We start from the raw sequence: 17399 nt of genomic DNA on the forward strand, positions 1-17399 counted from the left end.
CGCGTGTAATTAGATTTTTTAAAAATCCCGTGGGAACCCTTTGATTTTCCGGGATGAAAAGTAGCCTCTCCAGGTCTCCAGGTCTTTAACTATAGCCATGCAAAAAATCACGTCAATCGGATGCTTCGTTGCGACGTGATTGAAGGAAAAAACCAACAAACCAACAAACAAACACACTTTCACATTTATAATAGGGGTAGTGATTAAATACTTCTGATAATCACAGACTTTAGATGGGCAGATATAGATTAATATTGCCCAAATATCTATACATTTCGGCAGAAATATTAAATTAATCAGGCTAACTATTTACAATCCATAAACTGAAGGGTATCGGTATCAAGATTGAAATTTGAAAGTATTATTCTGAAAATAGACTTACAGCCGCTGCCTAGTATAAGTACATACCATTAAATAGATAGATTCAAGATTAGATGATGGAGAAGCAAACATAAACTTAGTACTAACTACTACTTACTTAATATACCTACATTTTAAAATAATTAATATAATCTGTCTTTTTATTATTTAAACAGAAGCTCAATTTTAACATCAGTTTAAACTGCGCCTGAAACTTTAATAAGACCTCAGATCTTTTTCTCTTTCTCTTCCAGTGCCTACCGTGAGAATTGTAACTTGTTTGATGAATATATTTTATCGTAAGACAAATTAAAAGCAGCTCCAGTGTCCATTTCCTGATTTCCAGTACCTAGCACGATTGATATAGGTATTTCGTTGTTGAACTATCAACGACCCGGACTACTTACCCATACCGTGTAATTAACATTAACTTTAAATACTTACCTCGTAATTGTACAAAAATTTAAATTGAGATAATTCGCGGTTGTAAGTATGTAGGTAACTGATTATGATTAGCATTGACGATTTCAAGTTTGATAAAACAAAATGGTCCTAAACACCAGTTCGTTCCTTTGTCTAATTTTTTTTGCCAGACTAAAAATTAGCAAAAGTATAACTATGTATTTAGCGTTTAAGAAAGAGCCCACGAGGGCCAGACCTTAGTTATTTTATAAACTTTCAGCTTTTGTAAAATAACGAAGGTCTAGCCCTCGCGGGCACTTAGTCCAAAATGTTAGTTAGCGTATGGAATTAAGAACAATGATTATTTTGTAGGTACCTACGCCAATCAAGTTGAGTCATGTGATAGCCTAGTGGTTAGGACCTCCGCCTTCTAATCGGAGATCGAGGGTTCGATCCCGGGCACGCACCTCTTCGGACTTTTCGGAGTTATGTGCGTTTTAATTAATTAAATATCACTTGCTTTAACGGTGAAGGAAAACATCGTGAGGAAACCTGCATGCCTGAGAGTTCTCCATAATGTTCTCGAAGGTGTGTGAAGTTTACCAATCCGCACATGGCCAGCGTGGTAGACTATGGCGAATACCCTTCTCACTCTGAGAGGAGACCCGTGCTCTGTCCCGTCTCTGTGTGAGTCAGTGATGGGTTGATCATGATGATGATGTTGTTCTAGTAATGTGACAACTCTCTGTCTATACTTAGTTACTATAATATAGTAAATTATTACTAGTTTCATAGCAACACCTGTCCCCGTTAACACGTCCCCAAGAACAAGTATTCATAAATCATTTCGCAAAATGGAGCCCACTATACGTAGGCATTCTACCGTCAATATCTTATTTACGAAGATGCTACTTTATACGGGCAAGTCCCATATTTTGTTCGATAGAACACGCGGCAGCAAAATGCGGCACAACCTTAATAAATATAGGATCCTATAGGCTATACTATAATCTAAAGTCTAAACGAACTATCTACTATTCTACTTACTTATACTATATATACTTACTTACGTGATAGAATCAGAGATAATTAGATCCATAAATAACCAAAGAAACAGACTTAGCTCAACGGATTGCAAAACTGCAGTGGCAATGAGCGGGGCACAAAGTTCAAAGAACAGGTTCATTGAGGCCCCAACGTGCTGAAAAGACGGCAAGTGCAGCGTTGGCGGAGCCTCCCTTAGGTGGACGATAGACTACATCAAACGAGTCGCAGAGAGCCAATGGATTCGGAAGGGAGCGTATGGAAGTCCCCACAAAAGACCTATGTATCATCGTAATATCTATCTGCATGACAAATTTCAGCCCGATCCGTGCTATCATAGATCAGTCAGTCAGTCAGTCAGACCTATCTAATACTTTTTGATTAATAATTTTAATTTACAGTTATTTACTATATTAGGAAAGTACGTCCTTCAAAAACTACCAGCACTATAATTTTATAATAAAGTAATTGAAATTGTTAACTCAAGCTAACTCAATAAGTAAGTATAATCTTCCTAAAACTATCAAGATCATTAATATCATAAACATCAGTCTCAACATCTAGGCACCATGACCACCAGTTCACAACCGTTACGGAACTTCTAACAAAACATCGAGGCTTCAACGTCACTGGCAGTCGTCAATTCCCTCACTGCCATGACCATAATTCATTATTAAGTATGTGCCTTGAATAAACCCTAAATCTTGAATAGAATTGTTGCCTATTTTAAGCCGTATTTCAACTGTTTCAAAGTTAATTTTTCTGTAAAGGTATTCAGTACGTTAGTACCTATACTCACAATTTGTAACATCTTTTAAATGTCGGGAAACAGGAACAAGAGGTTAAGCAACATCAAAATTCAAGAGAAGATTCCTTATAAATTATACAAAGGAAGTAGGTAATATTTAAAATTATTCGTTCCTCATAGACTATAAGAAAAACATTGGAAACCAAAAAAGCTGAAATACAAAGCTAACCTGGCGAAGCTAATCTCGACAAAAATCGATTGCGTGCTACTGACGCAATATATTATTTACCTTTACACCCGAGATGAATAAATAAATAAATATCTTTCATATTAATGTATCTTTACTAATCTCATCTTAGCTTTCGTAGAAAATAATTATTTAGGACTTTTTCGCGGTTTAACTAAATACTTAAAATAGTTTAAATAACGATTATTTACTACGAAAATACGATGATTGGTACGTTAGTATATAGTATATAATTTCAAGTAGGTATATAAATAATGTAACAGAGATCGTGAGTTTATCGTGGTACGTAAGTTCGTTATTTTACATTATATTAACTATAAGGTGTGTGTTATTACTATGGTGGGGAAATTTTCAAATGATTAAGCGATAGACCATGCAAATGAAAATGGAGAAAACCTATAAGCTTATTTCGATAAACGCACACAGCTTTGACTTTCATCATCATCATAATCAACCCATCGCTGGCTCACTACAGAGCACGGGTCTTCTCTCACAATGAGAAGGATTTTGGCCACAGTCTACCACGCTGGCTACGCACGCTGGTCATGCTTGTGCGAATTGGTAGACTTCACTCACCTTTGAGAACATTATAACACTCAGGCAGGCAAGCTTTGACTTTATTTTACATTTATTTTTACGAAAGCTCTATTTCTTTAACTTGTAGTCTAAGTAGCAACTTTGTAATAATTCGGTGCCTGGTTAAATGTACCCTTCGGAAAAATGAGGTTTTTAGGGTTCCGTACCCGACGGGTGCCACCGGGACCCTATTACTAAGCCTCCGCTGTCCGTCCGTTCGTCCATCCGTCCGTCTGTCTGACAGCAGGCTGTATCTTGTGAACCGTAATAGCCTGATAGGTAGAGAAATGAAATTTTCACAGAATGTGTATTTCTATTGGCGCTATAAGAACAAATAATAAAAATTTCAAAATGGCTGCCATGAAAATTTAAAAATATATAAAATCGGTTCAATGCAAGTCGGATTCGCACACGCGAAGGGTTCCGTACCTTCGTACAAGATATACCACTTTTTTTTTAAATTTTCATGGCGGTTATTTTGTAATTCTTTTAATGTTATATTTGTTGTTATAGCGGCAATAAAATACACATCCTGTGTATCCACAAGATACTCCGTCCGTCTGTCTGGTCCAGTGCCAGTCCAGTGGACGGACGTACGGACGGACAGCAGTCTTAGTAATAGGGTCCCGTTGGTACCCTTCAGGTACGAAAAAGCCTAAACCCTAAAAAGGGTTATTTCTTGTATAATGGTACGGAACCTTTCGTGTACGAGTCTGACTCGCACTTGATTTTATTTAATATACATTTAATAAGTAAGTTTGAAGGGAAGACGAAATCTAATAAACGTGCCGGTTTTTCCGTAAAGTCAACAAAAGAAGATCGTTTTGGAGTTTTATGAGCAGTTAATACTGACGTAAAAATATTCTTTATTATTTTTTCAAATCTTTAAATTCAATTAGCTAAAATAATGTAGGAGGAGGAATGTTTATATTTGAAGCACAGATTAAAAACAACTGTCTGTGATTTGCAAATTGACTTTAAGTTAATATTTAAATAAGCACTTATTATCAGAATTGGTAATCTGATTTCTCTGTGCACAATCCTTACACTAGAATCTTAAATACTCTTAGGCTGCGATCTATAGAGCGCACTTCGTCTTGGCTCAGCCTAAGTTTCAGTTAAAACGCGACAGATTTAAGCCAGCGAGTCTGAGCAAAGTCAAAGTGCGCTCTATATATCTCACCATTAAACTTAAACTTGTCTTATAAATAATCTTTAGATCTGTGAATAGTTTAGTCGAGATTAGCACTGTTTATAGGTACTACAATATATACCTACCTATTTTATCGGCCAGAATCTTCTCTATATTGATTTAGCTTTTGTCTAGCAGTAGGTACCTATCACTCATCATGATCAACCCATCGCCGGCCTATTTATTGCCGCCAAGGGTTTAGGCCATAGTCTATCACGCTGGCTCAGTTTGGACTGGCAGAGTTCATACACCTTTGAGACCATTATGGAGAACTCCCAAGCATGCAGGTTTCCTCACGATGTTTTCCTCCCCCATTAAAGTAAGTGATACAAATTCATTAAAAGTTAAAACGCACAGAACTCTGAAAAGTAAGAAGTGCGTGCAAAGGATCGATCCCGCGACCTCCCGAATAGAAGGCTGATGTTTAAACCACTAGGCTATCACCGCTTTTTTCATATGACTCACATAACTACAAATTACTTAATACTATTGTAAACTTTTTGATTGTCAGTTGTTGGATTTGTAAGATTACGATTTTCCGCTTACTAATTTTTTATAAGTGTTCTGGAGTGGAGACCGCGTATCAGCAAGCACAGTGTGGGACGACCTCCAACCCGCTGGACTGACGACCTTAAGAAAGTAGCGGGACGTGGGTGGATGAGGAAGGCGGAGGATCGTGTATGGTGGCGCGCTCTTAGGAAGCCCTATGTCCAGCAGTGACGCAAACAGGCTGATTGATTGATTAATTGATTGATTTTTTTTATAATAACTCCGTTAACGTTTCGTTGCTGAATAAATACAACCAATTCAAAATTTATTTTAAAAAAAGGGTTGAAAAAATTAAACACGTCGTTTTCGATACCCAATTTATTTCGTTTATAAATTCGACAATGACAAATAACAATGAACTATGTGCGGGTATCCATTCATACATTCATTTACATGAATAATTCACAAAATCTTAATTAATTCACATTTACAGTAGAGTAGGTATGTATGTAGAGTCGAGAAGTCTAATCTTATATTTTTAATCTTAAATTGACTTCAGAACAGATGATCCAGCCTATTAGTTTAAGAAATATTTAGCATTTTTCCTTAGAGATATAGGGCAAGAGATGGTGACAAAATTTCATATGGACGAATACAATATTTATTACTACGAATATTGACGAATCAATACAATAACATTTTCTCAAGTTTTTATTTTTTGTTCCCAAAATAAGTAGGTAAAGAGCCACATATATATTGTATTCAGTTCATACGTAATATTAGGTACCATTATCTGTAGACAAAAATGTAAATGTCTATAATATCATATGTCAACTCTTACAATCATGAAATATCTCTAAAAGTGAGCCTAGATATTTTATGAAACAAAGCTTTCTCTCAGGGACAGGAGAACGAAGTTACAGATAATATTGATTAAGTCTTTCATCTCTTATTTCATTGGTTTCTTATTAGATTTTTTCATAGAATTTTGTTACAACGTAAACAAGAGTTTTATATAAATACATTAAACAACAAGTATCTATAAGTCTATATTTAGATACCAAGATTATCTATATCCTATGGACAATTTTTATGGTGCAAGTAAACTCTCGGTAAAGCTAACTATAAATCGTTTAAATATAATCAATTGGAGTTTATTAGGTACATGAATATACCAACAATATACTGTGAACCTTTAATATAAGTATGTACTTATTATTTAATACAATACCAAGTTAGCCATTGACTGCGATTTCAAGATAAGTGATGATTGCGGTCTTAAATGGTAGCGGGCTAATTTGAAAGGGATATGTCAATTTTTAAAATAACCTCTAATCAGTTTCTACTGGAACGTATTATAAGCTATAGCTGGAGGAAGTTGCAAGTTTAGCTTACAATTTAAAGTGATGGTAAAAGAACCACAGTAATATTACCTACATTTGTTTATTAGTTTAGAGTTTATTTATGTAATTATTATTATTATTTTTAAATTAAGTAACTTATTTTAGTAGTAAAATTACCTCACACTTTATTCGCATGCGGCGATTACCTTTAACTAGCTCGTCATTTTATCTAAGAACTTTTGTATTTTTAATTTTGTGTTAGATGTAGATGATCAGCTGTTGGTGATCCTAATAAATGAAAAAAGAAAAAAATTACTAATTTTCAAATTTTATCAAGCACCTCCTTAAAATTTCCCACGGTCTTTCGGGCTATAAGATACAATTTTATAATCGGCTTTGATAGCTTTACCGACAGCTTAAATTCCCCACTCCAATAAAATTTATATACAAGTTTTTTTTTGTTGAGTAACGATTTTGTCTAAAATGTGAAAACAAAAGCATTATAATAATAATATTATATTCTCAAGACTGAGGATAATAAATTTTAACATCATATCACAGTACCGTAAGTTACAAACATATTAGTCATAACTCAGTTAATAAATTGTCTATATAAAAATATCCGTAGAATAGGTACATAACCGAATTGAAATATATATCTATAGAGTCGAGAATTAACTAGAAATAATTTAGCAGCTTAGACGTTTCTTAGGAGTTCTTCTGATGATAGCATGCCGTCCTGTAAAAAAGATCCACAATTATCTATCTATATACTAATATTATAAAGAGGTAAAGTTTGTAAGTTTGTTTGTTCCCTGGAACTAATGAACCGATTTCAAAAATTCTTTCACCAGTAGAAAGTTACATTATTCCTGAGTGACATAGGATGCTTATATTTTATTTTCAAAATAATTGGAGATCCCTACAAAAACTTTAATAAGCTAGTACACGATATACCAGTTAAAGTTTAGTCATAAGTTAAAAGCGGCTTACTTATATTATGGAGTTTGAATTAAAAATGGAATACTAAGTACATAAATGATTAAAATCCTTTAATGTTTTTATAATAAATAGTTATTACTGCTTTCGAAGCAGTAAAAACTAAAATAAACTAAAAAAAAAAAAACTAAACAGTAAAAAATATTTTTGTACGATACTAGATACTACGTAGCACGAGTTAATTAGTAACATACAAAGAATACAATTTATTCGTACGTAACTGGTTTCTTAGTAAAACAAAACAGTATTTGTACGAAACTGGTTACGTAGCACTGATTTCGTAGGTGGCTGTAGGGTGTATCCCATAGATTGACAGCCGACTTTTTTGGCTAAATTGGCTGACAGGCCATAGTGAGACTAACTCAGGCCTCGCTATTTATATTTACGAAAATGATCCCGAAGATTAAGATAAGGCAAGTTTATTTATTCAATGAAATGCCTATTTTTGTCATTATATCTTGATGGTACCTAAGCTATAGAATGAATATCATGTGTAATGGATTAATTAACTACGTATCTTTTGTTTATTCATACTTAATTTCTTGAATTGTTCAACCACGCTACGAAGAAAGGTCCCAAATATTGTATGACTAGCTGATGCCTGCGACTTCGTACGCGTGGATTTAGATTTTTAAAAATCCCGTGGGAACTCATTGATTTTCTAGGATAAAAAGTAGCCCATGTCACTTTCCAGGTCTTTAACTATACCCATACAAAAAATCGCCACAAATCCCTATAAAAGCGTTGGAAGACCCCCCACTAGGTGGACGGACGACATCAGACGAGTCGCAGGGAGCCGCTGGATCCAGGCGGCGCAAGACCGTGGCGTGTGGAAGTCCCTACAAGAGACCTATGTCCAGCAGTGGACGTCTATTGGTTGATGATGATGATGATACAAAAAATCACGTTGATCCGTTGCTCTGTTGCGACGTGATTGAAAGACAAACCAATAAACCAACAAACAAACACTATATGGGTACTGCTTAATGTAAGGGGTCACACCCATCAGCAATGAGAAATTCAACGCCGAAGGAGATAATACAAAATACTTAAAGCCGTAAACATCTAGTGCAGAAAAATAATAGATATGTAACACAAGTATTTCGTATAAACCTTGTATAAACAATATTTTTGACGTGTTTGCGGTGACAGAGGTCAACAAGAGAAAATTGCTGTACCCTTAGATAAATAACCAATATTTTGATTTAATGACGCCAGGGGACGCAAGAAAAACATGGCGTTAACTCACCGGTAAGACCGTATCTTATTGTCCAAAATTTATCATAAATTTAGTGTTTAAAAAGTAAATAAAATTGAATTCAAAAACGGCCATGGACAAAGGGTAGGTACTAGGTACGTACGTTCCACTAAGAAATTATTTTCTATTCTATTAGCTAGTTTTATATAAAAACTAGCTTATGCTCGCGACTTTGTCCGCGTGGACTACACTTTAAAACCCCTATTTCACCCCCTTAGGGGTTGAATTTTTAAAAACCCTTTCTTAGCGGATGCCTACGTCATAATAGCTATCTGCATGCCAAATTTCAGCCCGATTTGTCGAAAAACATGTACCTACACTTCTGAATTCATAAACTACCGGAAAAAATAAAGGAAGAAAAATTATCACATATAAATTTGAAAAAAATACAAAATCCTCACTAGCTGGCCAGAGATCACTGTTAACCTTTTATTCTCGAAATAGAGGAGTCTTGAGATGCTAGTTTAGATAAACTACGTAAATGTTGACAAGCAATTCGCGAAACACATTTTCTCATTTGTTGTTAGCACACTAGATATCCCACATATTTTGTGTTTTTACTTGCGACCCGCTTCGGCTACTGGCGGATAGCACAAAGTACCTATCCACAGTAATGATAGGTACGTAGTTGTATTTTGAATTACTTAGATATACTTTTTGATCACGGTAAGTCGTCGTATCAACGTATAGACTATACGACCCTTCATCATGATTTCAAGCCATCGTCGGCCCACAATTTAGCACGGGTCTCCTCTCAAAATCAGAAGGGTTTAGCCATAGTTGACCACGCTGACCAAGTGCGGATTAGTAGAGGTAAACGACTAGTACCTAAGTAAGTCCTACAGTTTACTATAAAAATAATCTATATCTATGCAAAATAATGGTTGTCTGGTCGGCCTGTCTGTCTACTAGTTACCCGTGCGTTCTAGCATCCGTTGTATCCTTCGTTCATTCGATTGAATTGAAACTTTGTCCCGTTGTTGTTTGAAGGTTTCTGACATAGTACCATCAATGTACAATAGTCGGCACACGAGTTGCATTGCAACATGCATGCCCGGCATTAGTAGGTACAAAATAATTATTTATTATTTTTTTATGAGAGTTACCTACATTTTTGTTCCGGTTGCCGTGGAGACCCTGAGGCCATGGAGTCTTAATCCTAAAATTTTTTTACGAGACATTTCACCGCGATTAATAGCCTCATCTAGTGACAGAAGGGCTGGGTAATTTTTTGCGCAACGAATCAGCCTGGCTGTCCAGCGCGGAAATGCAGCCAGTATTCTTGGCACCATTCCACGCGGGCATGATTTGTATAGTAATTAGATAAGGCTAGCTTTAAGTTTTATTTTAATATATAAAAAAAAATTATTATTAAACTTATAGAAAGTACATGACGTCATTATTTCTGCTATATTGTGCCACAAAAACCACAATCGGTTTTACTAGGCACTGTTTAAATGGTAGTGTATTTAAGAGTATGTTACCTGATTGAGGTCAATGAACTTGCGAACAACTGATCGGGCGAAGTCGGGATTGTTGACCATCTCGTTGATAAACCAGTCCAGTGGAATACTGTTGGAAAAAAAATACTGAAATAAATATTGACTTTATATTCTCAAAGGATTAAAATAATATGATTTGATTCGTTATCTAGGTTCTTATTGCAATAACACGTCTTGCTCTAAAAATGGTGAGAAATTTTGGGCAAGTTTCGAATTTTAATTATTTTTGTGACATGTACCTACCTACGTACCTACTTCTAGACGGGTATTATTCGTGTTTAACTCTTATTGATAGGTAGGTAGGTACTATTATGTCAGAAGGATATGATTACTTAAATAAATTGTCAGTTTTTGAAAATTGATTAAACTTTTTATGGCGTAACACATAAAACAATTTTTTTACTAATAAACACCAAAACCTAATTTAAAAAATCAGCTACATTTTGATGTTGAATAAAAATGGTCTCCATACTGATTTATTCTTAGCGACATGAAACCTATCGAAATAAACAGAATCACGTCTGATCACATCATGTCGCATATTATATCATCATACACCTTCGGCCAGTGTCCAAGGTGCAAATCTGTCAACAGCAACACAAAGTTGGTCAACAGAACGTGATTGGGGCAAACAAACGAAAATGGAAGCGTGAAGCGAAATCTGAGACTTATATCCGTTTAGATTAGAGAGACCAAATTGTTATTTGATATCCGGCGGCCTTTTTAAGGTTCCGTACGTCCAAATGAAAAAAAGGATCACTTGTGTCTGTCCGTCGGGCACAACCAATTATTATTTATTTACTCTGAATTGAATTGATCAATTATTAAGTTGAGAAGGTGTAAGTGTTATGAATTATCTCCAAACTACTGAGCCCAAAATTATGAAAAAATACATGAAATCCTTATCTATATGTGTATGCTATAGTAAATATCACAATTATTGTGCGTACAAACATACATATTAATTGTACATATTTTCATTAAAAAAAAAAAAAACTTGAAAAAAAATCGACAGAACGTACAGAACCCTCAACGGGTGAGTTCAACACGCACTTATTCGGGTTTTTTATAATAACCTCTCAGATAACTTTTGTCGTGAGTGAATGTTGGCGGCATTTCGTTTAGCTTATTGTATTACAGAAAATAAACGAAAAAACTTGCCTAGATTAGAAGCAGAAGTTATATTTTATGACAATGACACAAACTTTCGCATTTATATTCCATACTTACTAATATTATGAATGCAAAAATGTGTCTGTCTGTTTGTCTGCTACCTTTTCACGGCCCATCAAACCGATTTTGACGAAATTTACTACAGAGAAATCTTGCATCCTGTAGAAACTATTGGCCACTTTTGGTCCCGAAAAGATATTGGATAGGTATGAATATTTTGACTAATTCTGCCCCCCAATTGTGTAAGAATAACCATTTCATGGCTATCGCAATCGTCAAGAAATTCTGCCATTTGATTGGTTGATTCGCTGTTTACATTTTTTCACAGCCAATCAAAGGGCCGAATTCTTGACGATTGCGATAGCCATGAAATGGTTATTCTTACACAATTGGGGGGCTGTTTCTATCTTAGACTGCATTTCTTACACTGAACACCGATGAAATCGTAGGGAGTACTTAAATCTAAATTATATTATCATCGAATTATCTTATCTTTACTTTATCACCAACAGCTTATCTTTGAATAATAATGTTAAGTACGAATTTTTCGATTATTTACTTGTTTTAAAAGTTTGTTACTGTTAAGTAGATACTTAATTCACTTTATAAAATGAACACAACAACGCCATTTAAAAGTTCGTTAATATAATGGATTTTAATCCATTTTTGCTGAAAACTTCTTAACCTAATTTGTTAACGCTGTAATCAGGGTGGAAACTTTTGAAGTACCTAACGTCTTCAAATATATTTACCTACTATAAGATTATTTTTATATGCCTGCTTTTAATTTATTTAATTGAAATTAATATTGAATCATTAATTCAAAGATTATAGTAGGTACAGGTATTTTTTTCGATTATTCGATATTTCTACTGTTATTATTTTGATTGAATGACCAATTGACCAAAGAGCCTCAATAGCTTTAAATGACGGTTAAAACGGTAAAAAGAGCGGACAGAAATTCGAAAGGTCGCGCGTTCACACCCCACCCGTTGCACTATTGTCGTCCTAGCACAAGCTTAACGCTTAGTTGGAGAGGAAAGGGGAATATTAGTCATCACTCATCATGCTTGGCTAATATTCTTTAAAAAAAACAATCGCACCAGAGTTCAGATTTTTGCAGGATTCTTGCGTTCCACTGTTAAATCTGAACAATCAAAGACAGACGAAGAAGAAGGAAGAATGACAGACGTAAGAAGAGTGCTATATCGGCGCGGATAAAACACTTATAAAAATAATTTCCGCGAGCGTTTTTCCGCTAGATTTCCCTACTCGTAATCGTAAAAGAAATGAAGATTATCTACTTATTCTTTCTAACATTACAAATAGAAGTCTTTATTATCCTCGATGTCTAATGGATTATTATTCTTTTCACTAATATATTCTGTATGTCTTAAAAGATGAATTCTGTTTGATTCAAAAAAATTATAAAAACAGCACTGAAAGCTTTATTTTCATTAAATATTAATACGGAGACATCAGTTTTATTTTTCGGCAGGATTTGTAAAAATCCATCTTGAGAAAACTTTGTGCTTTGACCGAAAATATTTTATTTTATTCCGTACCTATATATATATCAATAAAATGTAATGAACATAAATACTACGCTATCAGAAAAATTAAACTTAGAATATTTGAAAATATGGAAAACCCAGCTGATTCTACCTATACCTGCTTGATGGAAATTTCACGCATCATATAGCTATCATACCGCTAAGTATCTTGGCCGTTAATAGCACTAACATCTTTAGTGATAAGTAAAGTTCAATCCTACTAGTTCTGCAATTTTCGATTTGTATTTTATTCTCACGAACATTCCAATCGCCTCAGCTGGTGACAGAAGAGCTGGCTCATTTTTGCGGAAAGGATCAGGCTATTCAGCGCGGTACCTGTACTTGGTACCATTTTTGTACGGATTTGGTTTGTAGGTACAATAATTAAGGAATTTGACTCACCTTTGCATCGTTTTATCATCAGTGTCCTGTCCATCTTTTTCTTGCGCAGCCTCTAGGTTTTCCCAAAAGTTGTCGATACCGTAAACTGTAACATGAATCTTAAATTAGATATATTTCTTACCCATATCATTAACTAAATGCCTTATAAAGCCTCCTATCAAAACTGCTGAACCAATTTAGAGAATAATGCACCAAATAATCGCGAAATAAACCTAGATCAGCTTCGTTTCAGTGTCGCATAACTTAAATAACCTGCGTTCAGTTGTGTTCACGTAAAATTTTTAGAAAGCTCTAGGCTATATGTATGCAGCAAGAAGATAGCTAAGCAGTAAATACATATCCGTACTACATAACCAAATCTGTGACTATTTGAACTCAGAGACCCGATGCTTCGGAATCAAATCTACGAACTTTTGATTAAGTATAGCCTTATTGACGCACACTCATCAAAATACTTCTTACCTGAATATTATCGCTTTAAGAGGGATAATATGTGCGATGTCAATAAGATCGCTTCTTGAATCCTAGCACTGACGAGCTGCCTGGGTTTAATAAAACTGCGATTCCCCTTCTAGGTTAGCCTACTACTAACGAATCATAGAAATAAATAATGAAAGACTTTCACAATACACACCTATATCCTATTTCACTTAGGTATTAATAGAAAACTTTTTATTCTGTTTTTAATAACACAAAAACTTATTCAATACAATAAAAATAATTTACAATTTAAAAACAAATTAACCTCTGACCTGAAAGAGATTACTTATCAATATAAAGGTAAACGCAAAATAATTAACCACGTTTACGTACTATTATCCGAGAATACACTCAGTTAACTGTCCCTGTATTACAATAAACAACTGACAATAGATAATAAGCAACTACATTTAGGACACGATGTCCATAATATCACACAGTAATTAATATAAACAGTACAAGCTGTAATCATCCTTATTTCTAAGCAACGACGTCACAAAGTTATATGAACACTTAAATAAGTAACATTCCAAGTTACCCATTGTTCGTAGGTGGTTCGTAGCAAGCTACGAATGCGACAGGACGGGACACGAAAATATGGATAATTCTCTTATAGAATTACATTCACAAAAGTAATTTTATAAGTAAAGCCAGATTTACATGTTATCAGTTACTTACACGAAAATAAGTCAATGGTGCTAAATTGTAAACTAAATTAAAAGATTCAATTCTTATAGGGAAGCATATTGTAACAGACAGCAATACATTTAGTAGATCTGTGCTTTAATTGTGTAAAACAGTCCATTCTTGATCTTAAGCCTGCCTTTAAATTATGTGTGTCAGTAAATCTGTTATGGAATTGCATCACGTCGAATCGCATTCAATCGCTTCAAAATACACAGTACATAGAATATAGGTCATGTCTTAAGCCAAGCGTTATCTTTATCAAGTTTACAATAAGTACACCTGAAATATAAGCTGACCCTTTCGCACAGCCGATTCATAGATACACGCGCCAAGGACAAAACAAGCTTACATAAAGCGTTAACATAATTATGGTATAAATTGTTTTGTTTATGTTATCGTAATATTTTCTGTTTCGTGTTGAAGTGTACCAGTCCCTAAGGTATTTGCGGTCGATATAAACTCGCCATGTTTATTACAACGGACCAATATCAGATAGCCATTATATTTTTATTTGGTCATATTTTTAGCGTATTATTGCATAATGGCCGGTTGACATTATTACAGTATCATCCCAGTCAATCTGTCTAATACAGCGCTGGATGCTATTGAAATTTATGTCAAGAGCATTTTGATCCCAGCACAGTGTACCTAATGATTAAGGAATCCTATCCTGTATAGTCGGATTGAACTACACTCAGTATATTTGCACCCGCACGGGGCACGGACACGATACAAGCATATTTGCACCCGTGCCACAGGTGAAAATGTACATTTCACAAGCGAAAAAATTCGCAAGGCTCTACCGTGCCTGGTCAGTTATTTACCACTGGTAATACCGCTGTACAGTGGCCTAGCCACGATACAGCCCTACGATTTATGACTTGGAATAAATCATTTCATTCAAAAAAATACTGTATCCAGCAACTGGAATAATGTAAACAGGCCCTTATATGCTATGAATTAATAATATGTTATTCCTGTATACCTCCGTTGCCCTCTTGCCTTTTGCCATAACCTCTGGCAATAAGAATGTTAGAGTTAGGCTTGAAAGATCCTCTGATCACTCTCATCATATCATCATCTGTTAGAACATTGAGAGCGTGATACATCATCATTATCATCATGACGTGAGTCGAAGCGAATTTTTGCGGCCAGTATGTTTCAGTATGTTAAAAGCATTCTTATATTATGTTCTATAGGTTGCGAAGCTTTATAATGTATTTTTAAAGCAATTAGTTTTATTTAAAAGAAAATAGCGCTGGTATATTTGTCACGTTTTTCCCTGCCAATGAACTATGCAATATGATACTGAAATGAATGTCCTAATTTATTCCACGCATTACGACGTGTTTATTATATTTAATGATTTGCATAAAATAAGCGACGATAATATATACTATAGGAGCAGAAGCATTTGATATTATTTTGTGTCATCAATCTTTAATCTGTACCGAATCAATTTATTGTTATTAAAGCTGTTCTTTTTTTCGACAAATGATTTTATTTTTATTTTTCCAATAAGCCTAAATTTATTGACCTAAGTTTTATGAGTCAATCAATTAGACCAATGTACGGAGAATACTTGGATACAGTTTTCGGGCCAATATTGGTTACAATATTATCATATAGGTACCAATTTTACCTTCACTTTTGATAGCATCCTGTCGTTTGCCATATCCCCTGGCAATAAGTACATTGGCGTTTGGTTTAAATGTTCCTCTAGTGACCCTAATCTCTTCTTCTGTATGGAAATCAACGTAAACTTTTAATAATGTAAATTTAAAATAATACTTATAGAGGTATTTATAGATTCTATTCAATCGCCAACTGATATAAATTTTCAAATGATTAAGAAACTTTTTATAAAAGCATTTCATAGACGTTAAAGCAAAGTCTAAAGACCCTTATATACATTATGCCGATATGCTGCGTTAATGCCCAAATACACTTGTAGCTTGTGTGATACATGAGTACTTTAGCAATCGACATGATTACCCAGCACGTTGGTACAACGTGTACTAGAGCCATAAAATTATTGCTAAATATTTAGAATATACAGAGTGTAATTAGAACGCTAGCAGAAAATTAACGCTATTATTATAATTACCTAAACACAATCCATTACCAATAACTATTTACCTTATACTTGTACTTTTAGGGGTTTAGTATTTTTGAAATCCGCAATGTATAGCGTGTCTCAGAGTCACTGGCGCGCCTACGACCCCATGGCACCTATCTGCGTAAGGTTCGTTGACCTCTAGCGTCAGTCAGGTGTTTTATTTGCAATACGCTAGTAACTTTTATAAAACACAGGATTTTTTAATTTATTTTTTCGCGTTTTTTCACTTGTGTTCTAATAACACTCTTTACACCTATTATTTTGTGGCTTTCAAATACTTGAATTATAAATTTTTTTACTGTCACATAAGCATGAAGCTGCTTGTAAGTCAGATGTTACCTTCACCAACGAGGTCATCGTTACCATTCCTTTTGCCGAAATCGGTAGCCACCATCAAGGGTACCCTAGGTTGGAACTTCATGCGTTCATCTGTTAAATCATGTTTGTTGTAAATGTAGTGTTCATCATCAGTTCTCATAAAACTATTTTGCTTTTTTAATAAATTAATTAATTGATAAGTAAGTAGGTACAAAATATGTTTTTATAAGAGATTTTTTTAAAATTTAAATGTTCCTTTACCTACTTGAATTTGCAGATACTTTCATAGCTATGATTTTTGTCATGGCTTACGCATTATAAAATTGACGTGTAACGCGTAAAATTTAGCTCCTCACGCACCATTATAAGTTTTTGTGTCAAATTTCATGTCAAAAGTACGATTTTTTTAGCCATGACAGTTGACCCATAACGAGTTATTATGAGACCCTTAAAGAGTTAAAATGGCGCGTGAGGAGTCATTTTGTACGGACCATAGGTACCTATGTT

At 34.6% G+C, this 17399-nt stretch overlaps 1 protein-coding gene across 2 annotated transcripts in view; it reads right to left on the reverse strand.

Annotated features, from left to right (window-relative positions):
- Positions 1–5427: 5427 nt before the first annotated feature.
- Positions 5428–17399, reverse strand: part of LOC117988353 (allatotropins-like) — a 36843-nt gene continuing 24871 nt past the window's right edge. The window contains exons 3-7 of one of the 2 annotated variants that reach the window (XM_069503003.1): positions 16914–17003; positions 16098–16196; positions 13289–13373; positions 10143–10230; positions 5428–7140 (exon numbers count right to left, since the gene is read on the reverse strand). In XM_069503003.1, coding sequence (XP_069359104.1) covers positions 7099–7140; positions 10143–10230; positions 13289–13373; positions 16098–16196; positions 16914–17003 — 404 coding nt within the window. In that variant the 3' untranslated portion in view covers positions 5428–7098. The remainder of the gene's footprint in view (positions 7141–10142; positions 10231–13288; positions 13374–16097; positions 16197–16913; positions 17004–17399) is intronic. The other variant, XM_069503004.1, reaches the window with a different exon arrangement.

This window comes from Maniola hyperantus, chromosome 14 (assembly GCF_902806685.2).
Source record: "Maniola hyperantus chromosome 14, iAphHyp1.2, whole genome shotgun sequence".
NCBI lineage: Eukaryota > Metazoa > Arthropoda > Insecta > Lepidoptera > Nymphalidae > Maniola > Maniola hyperantus.